Raw genomic sequence first — 24,186 nt, 5'->3', positions numbered from 1 at the left:
ATAACGACTTAGCGTTTGCAAGACGAAAAAAAAATGCTGTTTAGTTGCAAAAATTCTTATCCATTAAGAAGGGCTCGTCCGGGATTTGAACGCGGGACCTCTCGCACCCGAAGCGAGAATCATACCCCTAGACCAACGAGCCGGATGTTAAAATCCAGGTAGTCATCCATCCAACGCGTATAGCAAGTGGATTTCCTAAAACAACAAAATTTTTCAGACACAAAAATAAATTCAGGGCTCGTCCGGGATTTGAACCCGGGACCTCTCGCACCCTAAGCGAGAATCATACCCCTAGACCAACGAGCCGATGAAATGTTGCAGGTAGTTAATCAAGGAATACGGTTAGCAGGTGAATTCGCTGAAGAAGGAATTTTTTTACTCAAATAAAGGAACATAGGGGATGGTCTGTGATTTGAATTCGGGACTTCTCGAACCCTAAGCGGGATCCTATCCCTAGACAAACGAACCAGATGCATTTCGTCAGGTAATTATAAACGAATGCAGACAAACAGGTAGTTTTGAACAAAACAAAACAAAAAAAAAAACAACTTTGAAAGACAAAATATGAAATACAGGGCTCGTCCGGGATTTGAACCCGGGACCTCTCGCACCCAAAGCGAGAATCCTACCCCTAGACCAACGAACCCATATTAAGCTACAGGTAATCCATCGAGCGAGCCACATAACAGGTGGATTTACAAATTAAATAAAAAATATTTCTGTACAACACGGGCTCGTCCGGGAATTGAACCCGGGACCTCTCGCACCCAAAGCGAGAATCATACCCCTAGACCAACGAGCCAGTTAACATGCCTCAGGTAGTTAATCAACGAAATTGGATTAAAGATGGGTTAGCAAAAAAGATGTATAAGGGCTCGTCCGGGATTTGAACCCGGGACCTCTCGCACCCAAAGCGAGAATCATACCCCTAGACCAACGAGCCGATAGAATTTCTCAGGTAGTTAATCAAGTAATACGGACGGCAGGTGCATTCGCCAAAAAAAAAAAAAAAAAGTTTTTCACACAAAGAAATTACCATCGGGGCTCGTCCGGGATTTGAACCCGGGACCTCTCGCACCCTAAGCGAGAATCATACCCCTAGACCAACGAGCCGATGTTATATTCTTGGGCTTAAGTTAGACGATGAGGGTAACAGGTGGATTTGCAAGTAAAAAATTCAGAATAAGAAAAGGATTTAATATATCAGGGCTCGTCCGGGATTTGAACCCGGGACCTCTCGCACCCAAAGCGAGAATCATACCCCTAGACCAACGAGCCGATGAAAAGTTACATGTTATAAACCACACAAACCGGATAACAGGTGGTTTACAAATTTTTAAAAACAAACGACTTAAATTTGAAGGGCTCGTCCGGGATTTGAACCCGGGACCTCTCGCACCCTAAGCGAGAATCATACCCCTAGACCAACGAGCCAGTTGGAAATATTCAGGTAGTTAATCAACGAATTTGGATTACAGGTACATTGGCAGGAATGCAATAAAAGGGCTCGTCCGGGATTTGAACCCGGGACCTCTCGCACCCAAAGCGAGAATCATACCCCTAGACCAACGAGCCGATGAAAAGTTACATGTTATAAGCCACACAAACCGGATAACAGGTGGTTTACAAATTTTTAAAAATAAACGACTTAACTTGACGGGCTCGTCCGGGATTTGAACCCGGGACCTCTCGCACCCTAAGCGAGAATCATACCCCTAGACCAACGAGCCAGTTGAAAATATTCAGGTAGTTAATCAACGAATTTGGATTACAGGTACATTGGCAGAAAAGCAATAAAAAGGGCTCGTCCGGGATTTGAACCCGGGACCTCTCGCACCCAAAGCGAGAATCATACCCCTAGACCAACGAGCCAAAGCGAGAATCATACCCCTAGACCAACGAGCCGATAGAATTTCTTAGGTAGTTAATCAAGTAATACGGACGGCAGGTGCATTCGCCAAAAAAAAAAAAAAAAAAGTTTTTCACACAAAGAAATTACCATCGGGGCTCGTCCGGGATTTGAACCCGGGACCTCTCGCACCCTAAGCGAGAATCATACCCCTAGACCAACGAGCCGATACTTTTCCGCTGGAAGTAAATTACACGATCGGGATAACAGTGGATTGGCAAGGTAAAAATATTTTAAAAATCGAATAAATTACCTATAGTTGGGCTCGTCCGGGATTTGAACCCGGGACCTCTCGCACCCAAAGCGAGAATCATACCCCTAGACCAACGAGCCGATACCTTTAAGCTATTAGTCTGTTACAGGATGATGATAACAGGTGGTTTTGCGGTACAAAAAAAAATTAAAATAGAAGTTGTACCAACGGGCTCGTCCGGGATTTGAACCCGGGACCTCTCGCACCCAAAGCGAGAATCATACCCCTAGACCAACGAGCCGCTAAAATAATTTCTATTTTTTACCTTTATAACATAAATGGTATCGCAAAACTTCCCACGTCGGAAATTTCAACTTGGAGACGATCACCTGACCGACGATCAGGTACAAATTCCTTTTTCGTACCCTCATGTTTTCAAAGACAATCTCTCTTCAACTTCCGCTAGTTTTTACACTTTCCTGAAAACCAATAAAAAGATTTAATGTAAAAGCCACTAATCGAACCAATTACTCGCTAAACAACGAAACAAGTTCTATTACACATGTTGGTAAATGTAATAACTTTGCAACTGAAACGAGGTAGACAGTTAAGGGTGTACGAAAATACTCCTTTAATGGCCTCCCATTAAGTTATCACATCTATTTCGCTTTCACTTGATTCGGGGCATTGTGAATCATACGTTGGATAGAGAAACTTGGAAACCTCCTCACCAGCTAAACTGACGTTATCATCCATCTCACATGAAAAAGAAATGTAACTTGCGTTGTTACCATCTTCAACAATTGTTAAATTTCGTTTACTCTCGTTGACCTTCCTTATTTCCTCCACCTTTCTACGGAACCTAAGGAAGAAAATCGTTACGAGGTAGATGACATTGTTCAAAGTTTGTGAAAAATATCTTTAAAGAAACTTACCTCTTGATAATCACGTAAGCGACAGAAGTTAGTACCACTGCTAGAACGACTCCAACAACGACACCTGCAATTTCTGCATTGCCAAGGGTATTATTACCTTCAACACATTCAAACAGTTCAGTTTCCTCCCATTCGCCATTATCTCGACATGTCAGCTCTGCTGAAGTACTTTTGTGCTGTCCTGATGTTTAAAAGTACAGAAGAAAGAACACACAAGTGTAATGCATTGCTCTTCGTGAATACCTTTTATGATCATTTTTTCGGGACAAGAAAAGTTGTGTGATCCAGTTTTCCAATAACGCTGCTTGACGAAGGACTGGTTACTACCACTTCTAATGGAAAATGGTGGATTCTCGCATAATATTTCTAAAATTTACGATTCTATGCAGTCGAAATGTCTTGGGATAATAAAAGTGACTTTGCTTTTACCTTGGCATTTTGGAAGTTCTGCTGTCCACTGTTTGTTGCTACAATGAATCGTACGATTGCCTATGAAAATTAATCCTTAGTCTCTAATTTTGTACAAGTGAAGAAACCAAGGTTACCTATGATGCGAAATCCAGGTTGGCAATAACACACGAGGCTTATACCATGATGAAACGATGTCCCATTGCCTGTTACGTCATAAAACTCGTTTCTACGATTTTGCATGCAGAACATGTTGGACGGGATCACAAAATTCGTGCAGAATGTAACTAACAAAGTAAAAGAATTTTAATTATACTTAATTTTGCATGTTAAAAGAGAAAATACCTTTGCATTTCGGTGGTGGAGTGGTCCATCTGCCATTATTACACGTAGACATGTTATGGCCTGTTTCGAATGATGACAATTCAATCCATCACATGTATTCAAATAAATATAGACTTACCTTGCAATTCAAATCCCGGGTGGCACTCATATTCTACGCGATGATACTTTAAATGTTGGTTTTCCATATACTTCCAGGAAGAATGACGACGGCTATTGGGTTGCGGACAATTTTCAACTACGAGCACAGACACGCAAATGTCGTATTCAGGCAAGCAGTCATTTTATACTGCGACTTTTTCTACCCACTCCCCTTAGAGAATACTACTTAAAAAAGGTGTCTTGTTTCTAATACCTTTTCCCGGAGGAAGGGTTCAAATTGTGCATATGCTTACGAAATTTTTCTAAGTTGGAGGACGGGAGAGGTAAAATCTCATAAACTAAAGCCATGTCAATATACTATAAACCAATAAGATAGAAACCTACTGTCACAAATGGGAATGTTCCCTTTCCATGAGCCATTATCGCACTGAATTTCAGGCGGATCATCGTTTCTTTGACGAAAGCCTTTGTTACATTCCAGTTTTACAGTCACTCCATTCTCAACTGTGTGGTTTTGATCGATGGAAAACTTCACGTTGGGAAAGAGATGGGGCTTCAGGCAATCACCGTTACGACCTAATAATTCCAAACAATTCATTATTTATACTGATTATGTAAATTAAATTACTTACGGTGGTAACCAGCTGCTTCAATGTGATACACGAATTCAGATCTTTTTAAAATGCCTTGTGACGGTTTATCTTGGTGTCTTTGAAATGTCACGTTAAGGCAACATATGAAAGATTGATTATTTCCAGGTAGAAAATATTGTTTATTGGCGTAAACACCAAATGTGTCATTGGCTGTCCAGACGTGCCGATATCCGTCCATTGAAGTCGTATGAAGTGATATGTTTGTTCTTTCGGACAATTCTAAATCGGTAAGTGACTGTAAATCCTGAATCCCACATGAATTGTTTTCAGTGTCTAATAATTTACCTGAATGATATTCCAATAGAATATATTTTAAGCAATATTCCGTTTCGAAACTATAGGTGATCATTTCATTTTCGTCGATGCGCGTTGCTTTTGCAAGACTTCTAGCCGGCCAATAAAATTCAGCGTTTTCCATGAAGCGGAAGAACCGAGTCTGTGGTTGGACATTGTGAACTAATTGCAAGTCAAGGATTTTGGTTTAATGCAAATAACAAATACAGATTTTAAAAAAAAGAGTTCAGCATATACCTTGGACACAGATAGGAGTTTTCCCACTCCATAAACCATTATGCTGACAAATTCGAATTGGATCTCCGATAAGTATGTGAGCATCATCAGAACATTTGTAGGTCACTTCTTGACCTACAAGGTAATAGTGTGCTTTTTGCATAATGGATTGATTATGATGGGTTTCTGGAATACCACACACTCTGACTTTAATATAAAGATTCAGGAAATTAAATTTTATAGCAATTATAGCAAAACTTGTTTGAAAAATCACTTGGGTAAGAGTAGACTTTAACGATGTTTGAAAAATCGCATGAATCATCAATGTAAACGTCACCAAAGATATCCACAAATTTTGCGTCGTAACCTGGTCGATAATTTGATGTTAAAGCTTTCTCTTCGGATTGGTAACAGAGATAGGTGTGATATCCATCAAAGTACTCAAAATCGTGGCATTTGATGGATTCTGATCGGTTAGTTGACAAGCGTCGTGATACGGTAACTTGAAACCCATTGGATTCATTTCCTAATCATAAACCATTACTAATTAGGAAACAATAAAAAAAATATTTGTTGTAGAACAACATTTACTATATATGCCAAGCGATCGGATCAGAACGGCATAAACGTTTTCTATTCTCCCCAATTCGATCTGCCAATGTCCAGACTTTAAGTAAGTTGTGGTGACATTCCAACAATCGTCGTTTAAACGTTTGTCGAAAATTCGATGGCCATCCAGGTAAACTTTAGTTGAAATGTTGGGTTCCAACAAGTTTTCCACTGCAATTAAATAATGAATATACATGAACATTAGATCCTATACATCAATAAAAAAATGTCGCTACCATCGTGACAGTAGCTCACTGGTATATTGCCACATGTAAATGGAAAAGGGACGGACACTTGAGAATGGTGACAATGTGTCTTAAGTTTCATTGACGTTTCATGACACTCCATTGCCGCTACATTGTAACCTAGAAAATAGAAAATTAACAATATAGTGCAAGTCTCCGTAATGAAGTACACAATTACATATGTAATGCAATGACAGATAGGATAGTTTTACTTTGCACTTGATTTAATGTGAAGAGAAGAATCAGCCAAATAAAACAATGGATAAATACCATCTGGCCTAATTTGACAAAATTGTTTAGCACCAGAAACGATCGGAAACAAGTGTTTTTAAGCGCTACGAGAAATTTGAAAAATGCATCCAATATGCAACTGCTGTATTTTTGAACTACCTCCTGAGGTGAAGGTGATATTGGGTGGAAAACTTATCATCCACTCATCCTCACGAACTCACGATAAGAAAGTAACTGTAGTCGTTCAGGATATTTATTATCCGCAGCGACGACTCACGTTATCTCTAAATACAAATATTTTAATGCCCTCGATTACAGTAATACTATTTACACTGTGTTCTTTCAATATAAAAGATGGTATCACGTTTCCTTTGTTCAAAAATGTCTTTAATAGAAAAAAATGTGGAAAAACTATTTAAAAAAATAAAAACGAAGGTCCCAACGAGACTCGAACTCGTGATCTCCTGCTTACTAGGCAGGCGCTTTGCCATCTAAGCCATAAGACCTTGACGGTTGAAACGATTTTTTGTTATTAATACTGCTCATGTAAATGAAGAATGTAGCATAAAACCAACGGCTTTGAGTACGTTTTCTAGCTTGTTTAGTTAAGTATTTTCTAGCATAATTAGCCGTAACTTAACACGAAAAAATATAGCAATAATAGCTTATGATTAACAGACAACCTCTTTCTTTAATTTACTTTACCTAAAGCATGGGTCATGCACCAGCTTTGAGCCATCTTGACGAACTGTGTGGAGCATTACGGGAGGTGATCTGTTGATTAAACATTCTCTTCCATTCTTGCATTTCGAAAATTCGTCGTGAACCTCAATGCCGCATTGAGAATCGCAAAGAAGCTGCAGGAACACTACCTCTCTTGCGACTCGCCTCGATCAAGAACGTTTGTGAACTATGACTAAAAGCCCGCCAAAACGCGTACTTCCTGATTCTGCTAAACAGCATCTCTTTTCATCTTCGCTTTTTTTGTGAATTAGTGTTGTGAAATTTATTGTTGTAATTGTACATCGCATGAAGTAAAGTTCAGACTTCAGAATCCGGAACAATTATAAAATGTGCACGTTCAGTTAACTGAGTGGAGGAAAAAGATATGAATATACTATCAAGTGGCAGAAGCCCAAAAGGAGACAATAAACACGTGAATCAGCCAGCGAAATCACGAAATAGTTAGCGGCCATAGACCGGGGGAGAGTAAGCCGGTGGGCTGTACACAGGAGCAGGAGCTGAATAAGCTGGGGCTTGATAAGCAGGAGCAGGGGCTTGGTAGGCAGGGGTTTGATAGGCAGGAGCCTGGTAGGCAGGGGCTTGATAAGTAGGGGCTTGGTAAGCAGGAGCTTGGTAAGAAGGTGTTGGGGTTGCATATGACTGTTGGGGGGCACCATACGCTTTCTGTGGAGGTCCATAGCTGGACTTGGGTTTCTTCGTGGCCTTTGGAGCACCATAGCTACCCTTGGGTGCTTTAGCTTTTGGGGCTTTGGTGGCTTTTGGAGCACCATAGCTGCCCTTAGGTTTCTTGGCTTTAGGGGCTCCGTAAGAATGTTGAGGGGCTTCGTACGATGGTTGAGGGGCTTCGTATGACTGTTGAGGGGCTTCGTATGACTGTTGAGGGGCTTCGTAAGACGGACTGTATTGCGGAGCCGAAGGAGTGTACTGCGGAGCAGGGGTTTCGTAATAAGGATCTGGGGCACTGTAAGCTGGGGGGCTGTAAGATGGAGCCGGGGATGGATATTGGGGGGCAGGAGGATTGTATGAAGGTGAACTATGAACCTGATAAGGTTGCGGGGCAGGAGGGCTGTATGAAGAAGCTGAAGGACTGAAGTAAGGCGCGGCTTGGGCTTCGTATTCTGGAGGGCCTTTAGGGGCATCGTAAGATGGAGCAGACGGCTGTTCGTAATACTGTGGTTCTGGTTTGGCATCGTAAGACGGAATCGCTACTGGACTGACATAGCCTGCACCTGCATCAGGACTGTGAACTGGGGCGCCATGCCCGTGGTCGTGTCCGTGATCGTGACTGTGGTCATGATGACCGTGGTGTCCATGTCCATCGGCTACAAATCAAATAAAGAAATTAGTGACATATGAAGGCTAGTTTTTAGGGAAAGCCTGAGTTTCAATTACTGTAACGCATTTCCCTAAAACAAGCTTTAGTTTTCTGCCAAGAAACTGAAGCTATCGCTGTTTCGTTTTACCTTTTGTCTTAGTTTGACCATTTAAAATTGATTTTGTGATATTGTTCGTTTTTTTTTATAAAGAAAATAAAAGTCAAACTAACGTGATCGTTTTTCGCGGTTGGTTTCAGCTAGGGTAGTTGCTAATATAAGAGACAATAACAGAAGAATCTGAATGTGGAAGACAGCAAATAAAATATTAAATTAATTTCTTTAAACCATTATAGACATATGGAAATTGCAATGCAACTGTTACTCACAGATCGGGCTTTGAATTCCATACTGAAGCTAAGATGCTCTTTCAATACAGCGAGGAAGTGATGTGTCTTCTGGAACGGCGAAGTAGATGCTTTTATACCCGATACTAGAGCTCGTCTTTTGCGGTATAGCGGTAGCTGTGGTGGACGAAACCGGAACAGAAAAAGAAACATAATATCTTCACTACTACACATATAAGTAAAATAGGTCCACCGTCAGATATTGGATAGCGGTCGAGAAAAAGCGAGAATTAAACCATCAACCACATTAACGCATAAATTAGTCGGTTATAAAAATTCAATTAAGGGCTACAGCATCATTAAGTTCCTGTATCAATCTCCTTCCTTTTTAATTTTCCCAATATGGTTACTAATTTAAACATTTTTCATTCAAAATTTCTCTTTTTCCTCCTAGTTTCTACAATCGGAAGCCAAGAATGTTCCCATCTCATTAAAACTTATGCCCATCAGCAGGGAAAAGTTTGTCTTCTTCTCTGGCCTGATTCATCCACCTGCCCTACATTATTTTCTAGTACCAAAGACGATTACAAAATGTACACTCATATAATTGTTTTTACCTATTTAATTGACGAGCATGGCTTCACCCAGCAATTACAGTGTCATCATTGGGTTTGATAACTACCCAACCAGTAATGTATCAGCTAGTGTAGAGATGAACAGCCATTGAACTATACGATAAAGAGACATCGTGAAGGACAGAAGAAACGTCTGGTTACTTGTTATTTGGATCTATTTTGAATGCCTCACCATTTAGTCATGATGAGTCTGTTGGTATAAACCTATCGTTTTATTCAGTTGGTTGTTGACCAGCATGTTCGTTTTTTCCTTTAATTAAATATAGAGGCACAGATGAAAAAGCTACACGTGTACACCTGCAGGTTGAGGTTTGTTCGTCTGCTTTATTTTTTTATATGAATATAAAAATATCTAACTTCTAAATACCTGTGAGTATATCATTTTCAGGCATTTCCGTTCTGCCTTTCTCTTTGACAGTGATCTTGCAATCGTTGTCAAAACGACGTGCATTCTTTAACAGAAAATCTACTTTAGGTATAAGTTTACAAGAAAGACAAATAAAAACGTTGTAAAATTGAAAAAAAGATTGAACCAAAAACCTGTTTATTGATTTTCCTTTATAACTACAATAGATTTCACAAAGAAAGTATTCAACGAATAAAAGGATAACAACAATATACGACAATGTTTGATATACTATAGAGTAGGAAAAGACTTCAAGGGTTAAAAAGCAATAATAGTATGTGAATCAGCCAGTGAAATCACATTTTAGTTAGTAACCATACAGTTCTTGATGGACGCGGGCATGTGGAGAATAGGCCGGTTGGCTGTACACAGGAGCAGGAGCTGGAGCTTGGTAGGCAGGAGCCGGGGCTTGGTAGGCAGGAGCCGGGGCTTGGTAGGCAGGAGCTTGGTAAGACGGTGCTGGGGCTGCATACGACTGTTGAGGGGCACCGTAAGCTTTCTGAGGAGGTCCATAGCTGGACTTGGGCTTCTTAGTAGCCTTTGGGGCACCATATCCAGCCTTAGGTCCTTTCACCTTTGGGGCTTTGGTGGCTTTTGGAGCACCATAACTGCCCTTTGGTTTCTTGGCTTTAGGGGCTCCATAGGAATGTTGAGGGGCTTCATACACCTCTTGTGGAGCTTCATACGATTGTTGAGGAGCTTCGTACGACTGTTGAGGGGCTTCATAAGATGGAGTATAAGGAGCTGGAGCGCTGTAAGCAGGAGCTGGATACTGAGGCGCAGGAGGATCGTAAGACGGTGAAGTTTGAACAGGATATGTTTGAGGAGCAGGTGGAGAGTATTGGGGAGCAGGTGGATTGTATTCAGGAGCAGGAGGACTATATGCAGGAGGACTATATGCAGGAGGACTGTATGCAGGAGGGCTATATTCAGAAGCTGGAAAGTTGAAGTAGGGTGCTGCTTGGGCTTCGTATTCAGGGGGACCCTTAGGAAAGTCAAAGGAAGGAACAGCCGGTTGAGGGTTGTACAAAGATGATGGCTGACTGTGATCGTGGTCGTGATGATCGTGATGTCCGTGTCCATCCGCTGTAAATGAAGATGGCGTCGTAGAATTAGTTTTAAAAGTCAACTCATTTCAAACCACAAGAACTTCCATCAGAATTACGTTTAAGTTTGGTTAAACACAGACTATGACGGAATTCTTCGAGTTAAATGAACTTTTCAAGTTTGAATGAATTTGAAATTCAAAGATAAGATGCAATACTCACGTGATCGTTTTTCGCGGCTGGTTTCTGCCTGTACAGTGGCCAATACGAGGCACACTAGGAAAAGAACCTGAAATAAAGATAGAAGTCGAGTTAATTCCATCAAAATCTAAAGTTAGAATGAAGAAATACAAAATGTTTTGACTTACAGATCGCGCTTTAGTATCCATGACTGTTGTTCTTGCAAAGCTGGAAGTGAACTGTCTTCTGGAGCATCGGCATCGATGTTTTTATACCCGTTTCTGCCAACTGTTGCGGTATCGGTTTGCACAGACCTGAACAGAAAGAAAATAAAGTAAGACAACATCTTCATTGCAATAAGTAGGATACCTGAATCTGTCCGACAGTGGTCGAACAAGAAAATAAAAACCATCGACCATACATTAGCGTCAGCTGACCACATCAACGTTGTGAACCCCACCAGCTGACGGAGCAATCACCCTATTTTCTCCCTTTCCCTTGTTACGCTGGAATGCCCTCCAGACCCATTCAAAGTTATCCATTTTCCAGGAGAAAGCCACTTGTTAGCCGGCCTAATTCGTCCAGCAGTTGTGCCTTCAAGCTTTCCTTTTCCGTTTCTGTTTTTTAAAACACATATTGCACCACATACGTACGATGTTCTTTTTGTTATCGATTTACATGACTGACATTTTGTTTCGTGAAAGCACGTACGTCAGTATCGCTTATTCCGCTTTAAAAAACGTACGAAATAAAATTCCGTTATGGTTTGTGGTTATAGACTTGGTAGCTTCTTAAAGGGATCCTCAAACTATAGATGTTAGCTTCTTTATTGGCCTTTATTCTACTGGAAAGAACCTTAATGTTGGCTAAACAGAAAGAACAACTTAAGTTAATTGCAATGAAACGTAAATGATTTCTTTGCTTATTTACCTTTCTTCGAGGGGGGGGGGGAGGTTAATGAATAGACTAAAAACCCCCATGTAACATTTCTAAAAAAAATGTATTGAACGTACAAAAGCAAACAGTTGTGTTCGTTACATAAAAATAACGAATAATACATAATAGCAGTGACTTGACAATGTTCACATAGCACTTAATAAACTGCTCATCAGATATACACGTATCTGAAACGAGGCAAAATCGAAAAGAGTCAAATGTTATCAATCATTTCTTTAAAAAATCATTTCAAATACGTCCTGTACAATAGTCGGTACCGTCAAATTCCAACATTTGAAAAAAAAAAGAGAATCGTAAAAAAAAAACACGTACACAAAAAATCTTTCAATTAAAGAAAAAAGGCGATCAAGTTACACGAGAACACCTGAAGGAGCACCAAATATTGTCGTACGTTTAATAATTAGATCCGCGTGTCGTTCATAAAAAAAAAATGTGGTCACGTCAAGTTACGACCGTAGACTAGAAAGAGCTTTCCGTTCAATAAACGGAAACTTTTTTTTTGCTTATCGGCATGTTTTTATTTTTTTAAAGACAAATTTCAGACTTGGGTGACGTTGCGCTTCTTGCGTTCGGAAGCCAACGATGTGAAAGAGCCGTGAAGAGGCAGATGAGACATCAGCCGACCAGTACCGTTGCCGATGACCGACGTCGGTTTTGGGAACGTGGGCGGACGCGATTTGGTGTTGTTATTGTGAGCGGTTGGATAGCCGTAGCCGCCATCCTGCTCCACGGATGAGGAACCTTCGTAATCTACTGAATAAGGTCGGTAGTCTGCCGAAGGTGGTGTGGCCGAGGAGGAGGATTGCGTGTAGATGTTCTGCTGGTCAGGATGAATCATTCCACCGTAGATGGCACTCCCAGAGTTCAGGTGATAGCTTCCACTGATGAATGCAGAGTCATTGGGCGCTGAAAAGTGGTCAGAAGGCTCGTTCTGTCCGCACGGACTGTGACGACGTTCGTGTTCTTGCAACAGCTGAGAAGCACTCCAATGTACTGGAACAGTTCGACCATCGTAGATGGTGACAGCTCCAGACTGGTATTGGCTAAGGATCTCTTTGTTCTGGTCCTGGATGGCCAAATCGGTTGTTGAGGCGCTCTTGGTCTCTGGAGTTGGGTACAAAGTGCTGCTGACGGTCGTTGGGACATAGGCAAATTTGGGCGGTCCTGATTTGCTGTTTTGTTCTTTGTCCTTGCGTCTCTTGGCCGCTACGACAAAGTAGACGGCCAAGACGAGGATGAGCAAAGCAACGCAAATACCGGCGACGATGGCAGCCCAGTGAACGGTGCTCAAACCGCCACCATTGAACCACTGGGGTGGAACATCGTTGACAGACAAGGAAGTGGCAGGCCAAACTGGTGCGGGAGTCGTAGTGGTGGTAGGCGGACTTGGCATCCAAAGCTGGACCAAGTTGGAGATTCGGCCACGGTTACCACGACGATCGACAGCTCGGATGGCGGCGTAGAACCAGCGGTCGTAACGATCGAAATCCATCAAAGTCAGGTCCATTGCGTCTCCGCTGGAACGAGGGGTAGGCGCAGGTAAAGTTTCGGCTTGCTGGAACGTCGATTGTGATTTCAGCCAAGTTTTGTTCGATGCCATACGAAGTTCGTACGTGTAGGCTATTAGGGAGAATTTCAAAATGAATTATTCAGTTATATTTAAATGAGTTTGAGATGTGGATTATTTACCGGTGCCAATGTCGAAATCATCACCGACGGCCGTCCATTGGAAGGTAATTCGTTGTGTTGTCGGTTCAACATGAACTCGAAGATCAGTGACTCGCGAAGGTGGGAGAATATCAAGCGCTTCCGCAATCTGCCCCAAGGTGGCGTTAGTTGTCGCAGAAGGAGAACTTCCAAATTGGCTACTTCCGGCACTGATAATTCCACCTGGAACTAACCGGCTGAAAGCTCCAGTCAATTCACGGCGTTCCAGAGGAACACGAATGACACTTCCGCAGCATTCAACGGCATCTATTTTGAATCAAACGAAAAATGTTTAAAAATAAAGATATGCGAAAACGTAAAAATGTGATGAATCGAAAAATTACCGATTTGTTTGGAACTCGGAGACGTGCGGATAGTGTAAGCTCTTCCGTCCATGGCATCGACGGATAACGTGACGGAATAAGTACCCGCCCCGCGGAAGTATTTGCCGAAATAGCGCGAATACACTCCATCGCCTCGGGTAATATCAGGATCTGGGTATAAATCATTTTTAATTAAATCTTAATGACCTAAGATGAATTGAGCATGTTTTTAAAATTTTACCGGCGTTGCCGTTGTCAAATAAATCAACAACCATGGTGTTATTGCTGGTCGAATCGAGATTGGAAGGCGTTCCAGTAAATTGAATAATAGCTCGCACTCTGGCGTCCAATACTGGAAACTCACCCGATTTAACCTTTTATTTGTAAAAACATAATTAAATTAGCGACATGTCCATTTTTTTCGAGGAAGATGGAAAAGGCTACCGTGGCCAATAGGATGAAAGGAGCATCGCCGACAGCCGGTGGAATGATGCGGAGTTTGGCTGTCAAAGGTCCGCGCAGTTGCGGCTGTGCGCTGGACCTCATTTTTTGCTTGGACGTCACTTTAACAAAATGCGATTGATGACTTTGCGATCGCCGATCGAACGAATAGCGCCACACTCCAGACTATTAAAGATAAAACAATTGTCAAAATTAAAAATTGAAAGAATTAAAAAAAAATATGTGCAACGTTACCTTTTCGATGGGTTCCAATGGCGTGACGTACAAGCTGGCCATGGCCGTTTCAGAGATACCTCGGTGTTCGACGCCATCCGGAGAGACGAGTCGGATATCTCCGACGTGCGTGTTAAAGTCGCGGGAGTAAAAGTAGACCGCCATGACTGTGTCCCGGCCTAATGACGGGTCCATGTAAAACGTTCCATTTACCCAGCCGCTGGCCGATTCGCTGCCAAATTCTTGCTCGTGCACCTGTTTTTCACGGATTAAAAAAAGAAAATATTTATTAAAACAGCCTACATCAAATTCGTATTGATTTTTCTTTTGAATATTTCCATAGATGGTTATCGACCATTTTTTTTTTTTTTTTCAACGAGAAGATTGCGTGTTTTTGGAATGGATTAAAGTTAAAGCAACGTTGTAAAAAAGAAAGGGAATTTTAGCGGACATTCCGTGCAGCACGAAGGGCAATATTTTTTCAATTGTTATCTGCCAAACGGAAGTGAACACGCATCACAAATGCGAGTAGAAAGTAACATCTCTATCCAAACTATTTCATTTTCAATCAAGCCATTTTTTTTTATTCGATTGGTATTTTTTCCACACACAAAAAAAACCGCATTCTTTTGAACCAAACGGGTTCACCGCCAGACAATGGGAACTCAATAATGGTCTACAGATACAAAAAAAAAAAAAAAACTCATCCCCTCGTATATATCTTGTTGTTATCTGTCGAACCCTTCAACTAATACAATTCTCCAAATGCCCAGTCTTTTCCTTTTTTTTATGACCCTATGGCCATCCGCTTCTTTCCCAGCCCCCCTTTTTTTATTCAAATTAGATTCCCGTCTATTCTAAAGGAGATTTCTAATAAAAAAAAAAGAAACGCGACGAATTGTTGGAATTTTACTGCGTCTAGTTATCGCCCACTAAAATGTGCTGACGTGCATTACTATCTGATGGGCCATCGGTAGATGGCGTCGATGGCCAATCAACGATCGTAAATTTCAAACTTTAAAAAAGAAAAGAAAAAGGGGGGAAAGAATAATAAAAAAAATAAAATAAAATAAAAGGGATGAACAATGGAAAAAGAGAAGACTCACCAGAGTTGGAACATTGTCGCTGCCTTGATGGAACTCGAGAGTAGTGAGGAGAGCATCGCCCAGCTCGATCAGCATGGAAATGTGCGACATGGTACCGACTCCCTTGCTGGCCACGGCCGTCATACGTCCACCGGTAGCCTCGGCGAGTGATTGGAGGTTGCGCAAAGCTCCAGCCCGGTGAGTTCCAGGTGTCGGGACGTAAGCGAAAGCCACAACAGACACGCGGACTTGTTTGCGGCTGGCCAGGGCCAAAGCGCTTTGCACCTGGTCTGCACTGGACGAACCAGTCGTAATCAGAACGATGACGTCACCAGCAGAAGAAGCGCCACCGCGTTCCAACATCTGGATTTTAAAATAAAAATGGCAAAACGTTCCATGAATGACGTGTCCATTTGTGCCGCAGCAAGTCACGACATGTTTCGTTTGTATTTTTCTAATGAAGACGATTGAAATTCGATTACGTACAGCAATCGCTTCGGCCAAGGCGCAAGTCAGACAGGATTCCTGGACGGAACCAGTTCCAGTTGCGCCGCTCGACGGCATCGTGATGAAAACGGGGATGGCCGAAGCCACTTGTTCACGACTTCCGGGACTGCCGAGCCGAACCATTGGCCCATTTTGGCCATCCGTGTGGATCTGGACCGACTCAGCGAAACTCAAAATGCCCAATTCCGTTTCGTCTGCAAGATCGTGCAGCACCAGGCGTCTCGTGGCGCTCCTCACATATTTCCAATGATCCTATAAATTTCGTGAAGAAAGAAAAACTCATTTACATAAAGAAACAAAAGAGAATTCACGATTTTTTGTGGGGGGGGGGGGGGCTAGCAACAAGGAAACGTGTCCGGTTTTGGGCTCCGAAAATGAGTCATTGATACATAAAGTTGGCAACAGTGTGTACTACGAACCAATAAAAGAATGTTAACAATCTTTTGTTTTCTGATCGAAAATGATTTGAATTAAAATTGGCCATCCCGCACACAAAGGAATACGCAACCCAGGAAATGAATTTTTTTTTACAGAGACACGATTTACGTGTAAAACAACAAACAACAAAAAATTATCGAAAAAAGAGGAACTTGTTTTCATTTTGTTATCTACTTACTCGTTCGTCCATAGGGGAGCTTTTATCCAAGGCCAAAACGTAACGTGGCAGAGCAGCTTGTTTATAGTTGAAAATCGTCTCGAGCCGGTTAAACATCGGAGCGTTCCTGAAAGATATTCAAATAGTCCCGGTAATTATCATCCGATTTTCACGAAAAAAAAAATACATTTTCACTGATTGACATTTCAAATGTCGATGATCCCCCCCCCCCCCAAAAAAAAAAAAAAACGTCTGAGTCAATAACCATTTGCGCAAAACGAGTTACTTACATTGTTTTCAGGTCCTGGTGGGCGAAAACGACGTCGCGGACGCTCTGGCCGAGGCAGAGGAGGTTGTGCTGCGTGGGCGCCATATCGTCGTGCGACGAAGCGTCGCAAAAAGCGGTCGCCTGTGAACCACACAAAATACAAAAAAAAAAAAAAAAAAATTATTTCAAGGTTACATCTTTTTAAATATCCCGCCACACAATCAGTAAAGAACTTGGGCAACGGCCTGACGCTTCTTTTGTTTCTTCCTCGAAAAAAGAAAACGTTACGGAACAGAAAACATGAAATGTTGCTGATTCACTTCTTTCATCACGAGGAAATGTAACTTGTCTTTTATTTTGAACGACAAAAATTCAGCCGGGCATAAACGAAAGAAAGGGACGGCCATTGCATTAACGAACTTACCGTCATGAAAGAAGGCGATTGGGTAGTGCCGTTGATGCAATTCTCGTTCGATGAATTATCGCAACCCCATCTATTGGATTTTCAATTCATTAATTTTCCAATTTAAAAAATTGAATTGGATTTTCATTCATTTACCGATTGGCTTGGATGGATCGGCCGGTCGCGTTGCTGGCCGACGAGGCCGACGGACAGAAGAAATCGGGGAAGAGGCCGTCGTGTTGCGTAGCGACGCGTTCGTTCAAATCAAAGACTCCGTATCGATATTTAGCGAATTCACGCAGAAAGCGACGCCCTCTGATCCAGACGTCGGAGACGTTAGTGCCGAATGTTGGCGTCGGTTTGAAAAAGAAATCCGGTCCGGCTGAAATGTAGTCGCCAGGTTGGCCGCAATCGCGCGACTGTTGAGTCCACAGGACGTCAGCGCCACCTGTGAAGAGCGGATGAGGTAGAGCCGAGACGCGGACGTCGGCCTCGTCGTAAGATTCCAACCGGGTGCGGCTGACATTGCGGCCGCACATCGAACTGACGTCGACGCCCCACCCCGTCGGCACGACGACGCTAACGGTGCGGATGAACGCACGTCCGTCCGTCGCTTGATGCAACAGCCGCGATGATTCTCTGATGACCATCTTTAAAAAAAGAAGAAAGCATTTATTTTTATTTTAGATGAAAATATTTAAGAGCTATTTTATATTTTTTTATAGACATCAAAATGGCGGTAATGTCCTAGAAAAAGAGAGAAAATGTCGACTCATCAACGGGCCCGAAAAAAAAGGGCGCAATCAAACGCATTTTTATGGCCTCCATTTGCAGTCGGCCAATTAGTCCTCTGGCGAGAGACGGACTTAGTCCAGCTGACGAATTCTTCCCAACCAATGGCCGAAACGGCCTTTAAAAAACAAAGACCCACCATTTTTTTCCTTTGATGTGTTTTTATACGTTTTAAAGAAAGAAGCTAAGTAATCATCAAAACCATAAAGTGAGTGAAGGCTGCTAATATTCCAAGACCCAAAACCGACTGACGGGCTTCGTTGCTACCTGTGTCCAGACCGTTGGAAAAATCTCGCAAAAAAAAAAAAAAAACAGATGAGGGGTAGGTGTTTTAAAGAAAAAGGGGGAAATTGTGCATCAACATCGCGCAGTACAAATAGACCCCAGGTATATGGGCTTTAGGTCTTAAGGGCGGACCGCGTTGATGGAGCATCTTCCATCTTGTTCTCGTTAAAAACGCTAATGAACTCTCGTCTGTTTTTCGGCCGCACAAAAAGAAGGGGGGAACCATTAGAGAAAAGAAAAAGGGCATTTTTAGCAGTTCAATTGATTTTCCATACGTTAGAAGGCCATAGTCAAGCGCATAGAAACATGACTGGGCATCAGAAACTCTTCGTTTTGCGTTGCTATTGGAGACGCGCATTGTTTTTTTCTTGGTCACGTGACGAGTCAAGCGCAATTCCGGTTGCCCACAACTCGTATGTGCTTGGCCAGTCATGTTTGAATACAGGGAAATAAAAATGAAAAAAAAAAAAAAAATTCGACGCTGTCCGGCAGCACCTGTCGTCTATTATTGACGTGAGCGTGAGAGAGGGGTGGATAATAGAAGTACGCATTTTATTTTTTTTATATTTTACAATCGCTATGGCAACGCCCTATAGGAGCCAAGCCAAGCAGATCGACTATTCACCTCGACATGTTGATTTCACGAATTGCGGTCGTATGGAACTCTTGTGTTCGGGGGAGATTGCAAATTAAACTCGGATGAGGGAACACACGAACGGTGTGCCCTATTGTAATAACCTAACGGCTTTCCATATGAATTTGATGCAGCCAGCCGGAAACGAATGAAAAGAACACGGCGCGACTGGTTCATAAAAAAAAAAAATCTAATGATATTGTGTAGTCGGTGATTAGATTTATTGTGTTGTATGAAAATTACAGAGTTTTAAATTCAGTTGTTACACGAATCGTGCAGCGCTCACGCGCTTTTTAAAATCAAATTCCCGCCAACGTCTCCCCGCGTTCATGTCCACACATTCGAAAATATGAATTAAACACAATTCCGTACGTGATTTCTTTCGTAATCAGATTCTTTGTTTATTATTTAAAAATATTAAACAAGGAAGTCGCGTGATTTGAACCATGTTTTCTTTTCTTAGACGATTGCTACTGTTGGATATTACCATCTGGTGATATTGAACGAAAAAAAAAAAAGCTGTTGGACGCATCAGCGTGACCGTCTTGAGCTGTTTGTTTTCTTTTACCCACAACATGCAGTGGAGCAGATCGGAAAAAAATAAGGATGGCTTCGAGGGGCGATATAAAAGGAAAACGCATTCGGTTCGTTACACTTGACCGTCTTTTTTTCCATCGAAAATTCTTTTTTTTTTTTTTTTTTAAATTTAAAACACAATTTCTTTTTTTTTAATCGTTCGATGATAGAGGCCTACATAAAGAGAGAAAATGTCACCACAACAATGTTTTTTTGGGTTCGTAACGGTCTGATAGTAGAAAACATTTTCTCTTTTGTATCAATTCACCCCACCCAAAAATGCCGGATGTGAAATAGAACTTCCTCTCATTTTTTTTTTTGTTATCCACCTCCGTTTTTTTTTGCCTTTCAGAGTCTGCGCTAATATTCCGGTCTAATTCCCTTTTTTAAAAAATCCTGGAACTCTCGACCCCAAAGCAGACAAGGGTTTTCTTTTAATAAAATACATTTTCCATGGCGTCTCATTCAAAATAGGCGCCACTGTCGTAAAAAGAAAAGCCTCTCTTTTTCTATTCAAAAAAAGAAGATAGACGTACTGGATATTACTCTGGACAGTGTACGTACACGCCAGGCTGTAAAGAACAAAAAAAAAAAAGTCATGATCGATAGTTAAGATAAAAGAGAATGCATTAAGCCGTTCTTCATCGCGTCTTTTCTTTCCTCGAGAAACACAAGAATTTAAAAGCCAACACAAAAGAAAGGTAAAATAAATAGACGGCCATTTTTACCTCTTACGGCGTCAAGAAAGAATACATTTTTAGCTATTCTTCTTTGAAAAAAAAAAAAAATCAAAATTGGCGGTATGCAAGAGCCGGAGCAAACAGGTAGCCTTTCAAGAGTTTAATTACCCATCGCAAAAATAATGATCTCTTTTCAAAAAAATTGTATAGGCTTGAAAAAGAGCACAAAGAGGCGTGTCTACGCGTTCTCACCAACGTTATTAACACGAAATAATGTTTTTTTTTTTAAGGAAAAAAAAAGAGAAAAGGGTATGGATCATAATCGCTGCGAGGCATTATACAACACGGAGCCTCAGAAAATATCGATGGCTCGCAACAATTGAATCATTACGTCTGAAACAAAACAGAATAATAAAAAAAATAGTCCCGATGATGGAACGCCATTGATAGAACACGACCCCACGACACGGTCGTGTAACGTGAATGTTTCAAAAATAAAAAGGCGGTGTAACAAAAAAAAAAAAAAAGAAAAGCCCCCCCCCCTCTTACAGCCTCATTATACCGAAGAGGCATAGAAATAGCATATATAAGACGGGTGCCAGAATAAATAGCCATCCAATTACCCCGCCTCTTTGAGGTCAAGATTCTATCATCATCATCATCATCCCTCAAAAATAAAACTTAAAACTTTGTTCCTAAGAAAGGCTTCATCTTTTGCTGTGCCCAGGAGGAGTTCAAAGAATTTCCCTATTCAGGAAAGGTAAGCGCGTTATGAGGGTAGGTATTAAAAAGAAGCTAAAGGGGGGAGAACGTAATCTTCCAAGGGCTCGCAAGGCAATGTGGAAAGAGAGAAAACAAACAAAAAAAAAAAAAAAAAAAAAAAAAAAAGGGCCTAAAGGATTTTGTGTTTGAAACGCGAGTGAAATTTGAATAATGCCCGCCGAAATTCACGGTCATATAAAAAATATATAGGGGGATTTCGTGATGTTGCTCTGCTTCGGGGGCCTGCAACGAAATAAATCAAGAACAATGTTTCTACTATTTCTTTTTTTTTTTTAAAGAAAATAAATCAGAATTGGATTCAAAATGAGTTCACGGTCTCAAAATGTCATACGAGCGGTGCTCTATTCCAAGAGCGTCTGCCGCAAACTCATTTTAAAAAATTAAAACGTTGAAAGTGTTTTGGCGTGATGATGGCCCATCTGGAGTTCGAGGGCCGCGATTAGTCCACGTCTCAGAGAATTGAGAGAAACTCGATGGGCATAGAAGATTTCTAGTAATTGGGCGGCCTTTTTCGGGGCAAACATAACCGAGATATCAAATACATCGACAAAAGAATGTTGAAGAAAAAAAAAAAAAACATGAAAATGTTAACGTTACAGAATACAAACGAGCCTTTCTCTAGTGAGATGTTAATCTAAAAGCCTACGACATTTCCCCCCCCCCCCTTCCTCAGACGACAGAGGGAAATACAGAAATTTGAATATACGATTACAAGTGTCCGAATGCGGAATAAGGAAATGATGGAGTGGACCTGTTTCTTACGAGCGACACACCCACATTGTTCAAGTGGGGGGAAAACAAAATCGGGAGAAAATCAAAACTAATTGGCATTTTCTTTTCTTTTTTTTCTAGATGTATATAAAAATATATATCGGTTATCTCGCATCATAAGGCTTTTCATGCATATTTGGGAATCGAGAAAAACAAAAAGGTGCGTAGTTTTTTTTTGTTCTGTTGGCGCACGCAGAGAAAACGAATGAGGAAAACGGTTCGAAAACACAAGCGGCCAAAAGAGAAAGAAAAAAAAAAAAACTTGTTGTTGTGCGTTCCAGCAGGGGGTCATACCGCCGGACCTTTTCTTTTTTTTTCCTCTTACGGTTTTGCACTGACGGGGGGGCCCCAGCAAAAAAAAAAAAACGAGATGGAGATGGGGAGGGATAACATCAAAATTCGGACAGGTGGAAATAATTTCTTCACTCGGAGAAGGAAGTATTTTTTTAGCAAGAATAATCTCTTTGAAGATTAAGAACCCAATCAATTCGTGTGGAAAAGACACAAGAAAAAAAAAAAAAAGATTTCGATCTCGTGGATGAAAGGCTCAAAAAACTTGGGCTTTGTGTCAACCACATGGAAATCTTTTTTTTTTTTTTTTTAAATCCTACTCAAACTTGTGTGTGGGAATAATAATTTGTTTTTGTTTTTTTTTTTAAAGAAAAACTCACCTCGAGATGGTGGAACATTTGAGAGCAATTGGCCGGTGCAGGGGTGTGGGGATTGAGCGCCACTTGCAGTTGATTGTATCCACCTTGATGGAAAGTCAGCATGGCCGACGTGGTCGTCAGCGCGCCCAAAAGACTAAAGATGCACCACGTGATGGACGCCATTGCGAAACGTGTCGATCTCTTACTTTAAGAAACCGAATCCTTTTCTTTAAGCCTCTTTGCACTTGCACTTTGCACGCGATTTATAGTTTTCACACGTGGCAAAAAAAACGAGTGATTGGCAATAGTCGAAATAACGACATTCAACAAAAGAGGTTAAGTAGTTCTTTTCTTTTTTCAGAGTATTAAACAGGGCACTTGATGGACTTCCAATCGATTCCTTTCTCCCTCCTTTTTTGGGGGGTAATTTTATACACTCGTGTAACTATACCAACCAAAAAAAAAACAACAAGTTCAAAAAATAAATAAGAACACTAGTAGCTGAGGGGTTCCAGGTAAAAAAAAAAAAAAACTGGACGTGTGGAGAGTTACTGGAGAAAAGAAAGGGCAACGTGGTCATACGTCTTCACTCAAACGGCGGCAGCGTGGCACTGAACACTGTAGAACACCCGCTTGCCGTCTGGTTCTACGTAAGCGTACCCTAGTGTCCATTTTTGGTATTCCTGGCGTCAAGCGAAATTCGTGCCGTATACTACAACCCAAGCGTAAAAAGTGCAATTGGGGGGGGGGGGGGGGGGGGAGGGAGGATTTTTTTTTCTTTTTTTTTCAGATGTAATATATTATGTACTCTTTCCCCCCTGTCTCGTATAGTTCCAGGACTTATTGCATACCACTACACGCGTTCCAGGAAGAATGTTATTATTTCCGCTTGAGCTGAGAGAGTGCAAGTTCCGGTCACTTCCGCAACAAACAGCGAACAAAAGGAAGTAAAAGGCACACGGTACCACCTGCCGATTTTTAATTGGTCAACGGATCAAAACACGTAAAGGTCATTTCGTTTTTTGGAAATCAACGATTGGAAACGAGATACGCGTTTTGCGGTTAAACGACATTCCACGCAGTCTTTAATGATTGCGGGTTTTGTTGAGATGCGGTAGTTGCCTCATAATTTCCCGAGTTCAACCGCGGGTCAAATCGTTTTTTTTGTATTTTTTTCAACAGACGAAGCCCTTCCCCCTTTTATTTGTTTTCTTTTATCCCAACGTCCTAAAAAAAACAACCGATTCTTTCGCTTATGTTTGTTGTGCTTTTGTAGGTAGTCCGTTATTCACGCCACACTTCACGCGTGCTGGCTGATTTGTCACGAAAAATACACGTCCATTCTTTGATTTCTTTATTCTTCCAGCTGATCATTCGAATGTCCAATTTTTTTTTTAAAAAAAATTGACGAATATAATAATAAAAAAACGGCTGCTGGACAACTGTTTATATTACCAAATAAATCGTGGAACGTATTGACCCAACGGCGTTCACGTTGCCATGGTAACTGTTTCTTTTTTCTTTCATTCGTTTCGGTACATTGTACAAAAAGGTGTCGATGGGCCGACGTTGCGTCATCATTAGTCAAGGTGTCTCTTCTTCTTCTTTATGATTACCATATCGCGCCTGCGTGTTATTTCATCCGCAATCGACGGGGGATCCAGTTGAGAAGAAAACAAAAAATTGT

At 41.4% G+C, this 24,186-nt stretch overlaps 4 protein-coding genes and 15 non-coding genes across 20 annotated transcripts; all 19 read right to left on the bottom strand.

Moving 5' to 3' along the window:
* Positions 1 to 70: 70 nt before the first annotated feature.
* Trnap-cgg (transfer RNA proline (anticodon CGG)) lies at positions 71 to 142 on the bottom strand. Its single transcript has one exon. It is a non-coding gene; the product is annotated as a tRNA-Pro (tRNA).
* Positions 143 to 234: 92 nt separating this feature from the next.
* On the bottom strand, positions 235 to 306 carry Trnap-agg (transfer RNA proline (anticodon AGG)). Its single transcript has one exon. It is a non-coding gene; the product is annotated as a tRNA-Pro (tRNA).
* A 268-nt stretch (positions 307 to 574) lies between these two features.
* Trnap-ugg (transfer RNA proline (anticodon UGG)) lies at positions 575 to 646 on the bottom strand. Its single transcript has one exon. It is a non-coding gene; the product is annotated as a tRNA-Pro (tRNA).
* Positions 647 to 730: 84 nt separating this feature from the next.
* On the bottom strand, positions 731 to 802 carry Trnap-ugg (transfer RNA proline (anticodon UGG)). Its single transcript has one exon. It is a non-coding gene; the product is annotated as a tRNA-Pro (tRNA).
* Positions 803 to 871: 69 nt separating this feature from the next.
* On the bottom strand, positions 872 to 943 carry Trnap-ugg (transfer RNA proline (anticodon UGG)). The gene has a single exon. It is a non-coding gene; the product is annotated as a tRNA-Pro (tRNA).
* A 98-nt stretch (positions 944 to 1,041) lies between these two features.
* Positions 1,042 to 1,113, bottom strand: Trnap-agg (transfer RNA proline (anticodon AGG)). Its single transcript has one exon. It is a non-coding gene; the product is annotated as a tRNA-Pro (tRNA).
* Positions 1,114 to 1,206: 93 nt separating this feature from the next.
* On the bottom strand, positions 1,207 to 1,278 carry Trnap-ugg (transfer RNA proline (anticodon UGG)). Its single transcript has one exon. It is a non-coding gene; the product is annotated as a tRNA-Pro (tRNA).
* Positions 1,279 to 1,362: 84 nt separating this feature from the next.
* Positions 1,363 to 1,434, bottom strand: Trnap-agg (transfer RNA proline (anticodon AGG)). The gene has a single exon. It is a non-coding gene; the product is annotated as a tRNA-Pro (tRNA).
* Positions 1,435 to 1,503: 69 nt separating this feature from the next.
* Trnap-ugg (transfer RNA proline (anticodon UGG)) lies at positions 1,504 to 1,575 on the bottom strand. The gene has a single exon. It is a non-coding gene; the product is annotated as a tRNA-Pro (tRNA).
* Positions 1,576 to 1,658: 83 nt separating this feature from the next.
* Trnap-agg (transfer RNA proline (anticodon AGG)) lies at positions 1,659 to 1,730 on the bottom strand. Its single transcript has one exon. It is a non-coding gene; the product is annotated as a tRNA-Pro (tRNA).
* A 70-nt stretch (positions 1,731 to 1,800) lies between these two features.
* On the bottom strand, positions 1,801 to 1,872 carry Trnap-ugg (transfer RNA proline (anticodon UGG)). Its single transcript has one exon. It is a non-coding gene; the product is annotated as a tRNA-Pro (tRNA).
* A 132-nt stretch (positions 1,873 to 2,004) lies between these two features.
* Positions 2,005 to 2,076, bottom strand: Trnap-agg (transfer RNA proline (anticodon AGG)). The gene has a single exon. It is a non-coding gene; the product is annotated as a tRNA-Pro (tRNA).
* Positions 2,077 to 2,170: 94 nt separating this feature from the next.
* On the bottom strand, positions 2,171 to 2,242 carry Trnap-ugg (transfer RNA proline (anticodon UGG)). The gene has a single exon. It is a non-coding gene; the product is annotated as a tRNA-Pro (tRNA).
* An 89-nt stretch (positions 2,243 to 2,331) lies between these two features.
* On the bottom strand, positions 2,332 to 2,403 carry Trnap-ugg (transfer RNA proline (anticodon UGG)). The gene has a single exon. It is a non-coding gene; the product is annotated as a tRNA-Pro (tRNA).
* A 250-nt stretch (positions 2,404 to 2,653) lies between these two features.
* On the bottom strand, positions 2,654 to 6,939 carry LOC130700172 (uncharacterized). Of its 2 annotated transcripts, XM_059496513.1 has the most exons (16): positions 6,843 to 6,897; positions 6,119 to 6,419; positions 5,898 to 6,026; positions 5,644 to 5,832; positions 5,327 to 5,578; positions 5,074 to 5,259; positions 4,828 to 4,998; positions 4,522 to 4,761; positions 4,274 to 4,465; positions 3,909 to 4,025; positions 3,791 to 3,850; positions 3,583 to 3,732; positions 3,467 to 3,526; positions 3,281 to 3,403; positions 3,038 to 3,218; positions 2,654 to 2,964 (listed from the first exon to the last, which is right to left on the bottom strand). In XM_059496513.1, exons 2-16 carry the CDS (start codon positions 6,177 to 6,179, stop codon positions 2,748 to 2,750), a joined length of 2,328 nt encoding a protein of 775 aa, XP_059352496.1. In that variant the 5' UTR covers positions 6,180 to 6,419; positions 6,843 to 6,897; the 3' UTR covers positions 2,654 to 2,747. The 2 variants fall into 2 exon arrangements, with proteins under 2 accessions (XP_059352496.1, XP_057378169.2); XM_057522186.2 differs by lacking the exon at positions 6,119 to 6,419 and having other exon boundaries at positions 6,843 to 6,939.
* Trnat-agu (transfer RNA threonine (anticodon AGU)) lies at positions 6,571 to 6,643 on the bottom strand. Its single transcript has one exon. It is a non-coding gene; the product is annotated as a tRNA-Thr (tRNA).
* Positions 6,940 to 7,182: 243 nt separating the features above from the next.
* LOC130700198 (uncharacterized) lies at positions 7,183 to 8,718 on the bottom strand. Its single transcript, XM_057522235.2, has 3 exons — positions 8,584 to 8,718; positions 8,428 to 8,494; positions 7,183 to 8,203 (listed from the first exon to the last, which is right to left on the bottom strand). Exons 1-3 carry the CDS (start codon positions 8,602 to 8,604, stop codon positions 7,323 to 7,325), a joined length of 969 nt encoding a protein of 322 aa, XP_057378218.1. The 5' UTR covers positions 8,605 to 8,718; the 3' UTR covers positions 7,183 to 7,322.
* Positions 8,719 to 9,794: 1,076 nt separating this feature from the next.
* LOC132087717 (uncharacterized) lies at positions 9,795 to 11,126 on the bottom strand. The gene is made up of 3 exons (XM_057522237.2): positions 10,997 to 11,126; positions 10,851 to 10,917; positions 9,795 to 10,668 (listed from the first exon to the last, which is right to left on the bottom strand). Exons 1-3 carry the CDS (start codon positions 11,015 to 11,017, stop codon positions 9,890 to 9,892), a joined length of 867 nt encoding a protein of 288 aa, XP_057378220.2. The 5' UTR covers positions 11,018 to 11,126; the 3' UTR covers positions 9,795 to 9,889.
* A 663-nt stretch (positions 11,127 to 11,789) lies between these two features.
* Positions 11,790 to 23,089, bottom strand: LOC130700171 (calcium-activated chloride channel regulator 1-like). The gene is made up of 13 exons (XM_057522184.2): positions 22,521 to 23,089; positions 17,485 to 17,978; positions 17,350 to 17,419; positions 16,948 to 17,066; positions 16,679 to 16,784; positions 16,042 to 16,314; positions 15,577 to 15,918; positions 14,492 to 14,725; positions 14,240 to 14,422; positions 14,037 to 14,169; positions 13,817 to 13,966; positions 13,455 to 13,739; positions 11,790 to 13,385 (listed from the first exon to the last, which is right to left on the bottom strand). The coding sequence occupies exons 1-13, from the start codon at positions 22,680 to 22,682 to the stop codon at positions 12,304 to 12,306; spliced, it is 3,633 nt and encodes a 1,210-aa protein (XP_057378167.1). The 5' UTR covers positions 22,683 to 23,089; the 3' UTR covers positions 11,790 to 12,303.
* Positions 23,090 to 24,186: the final 1,097 nt, after the last annotated feature.

The sequence above is a fragment of the Daphnia carinata genome, chromosome 8 (assembly GCF_022539665.2).
Source record: "Daphnia carinata strain CSIRO-1 chromosome 8, CSIRO_AGI_Dcar_HiC_V3, whole genome shotgun sequence".
Classification (NCBI taxonomy): Eukaryota; Metazoa; Arthropoda; class Branchiopoda; order Diplostraca; family Daphniidae; genus Daphnia; species Daphnia carinata.
Note: the sequence above shows the minus strand (reverse complement) of the source record. Positions and strands in the feature narration are given on the sequence as shown.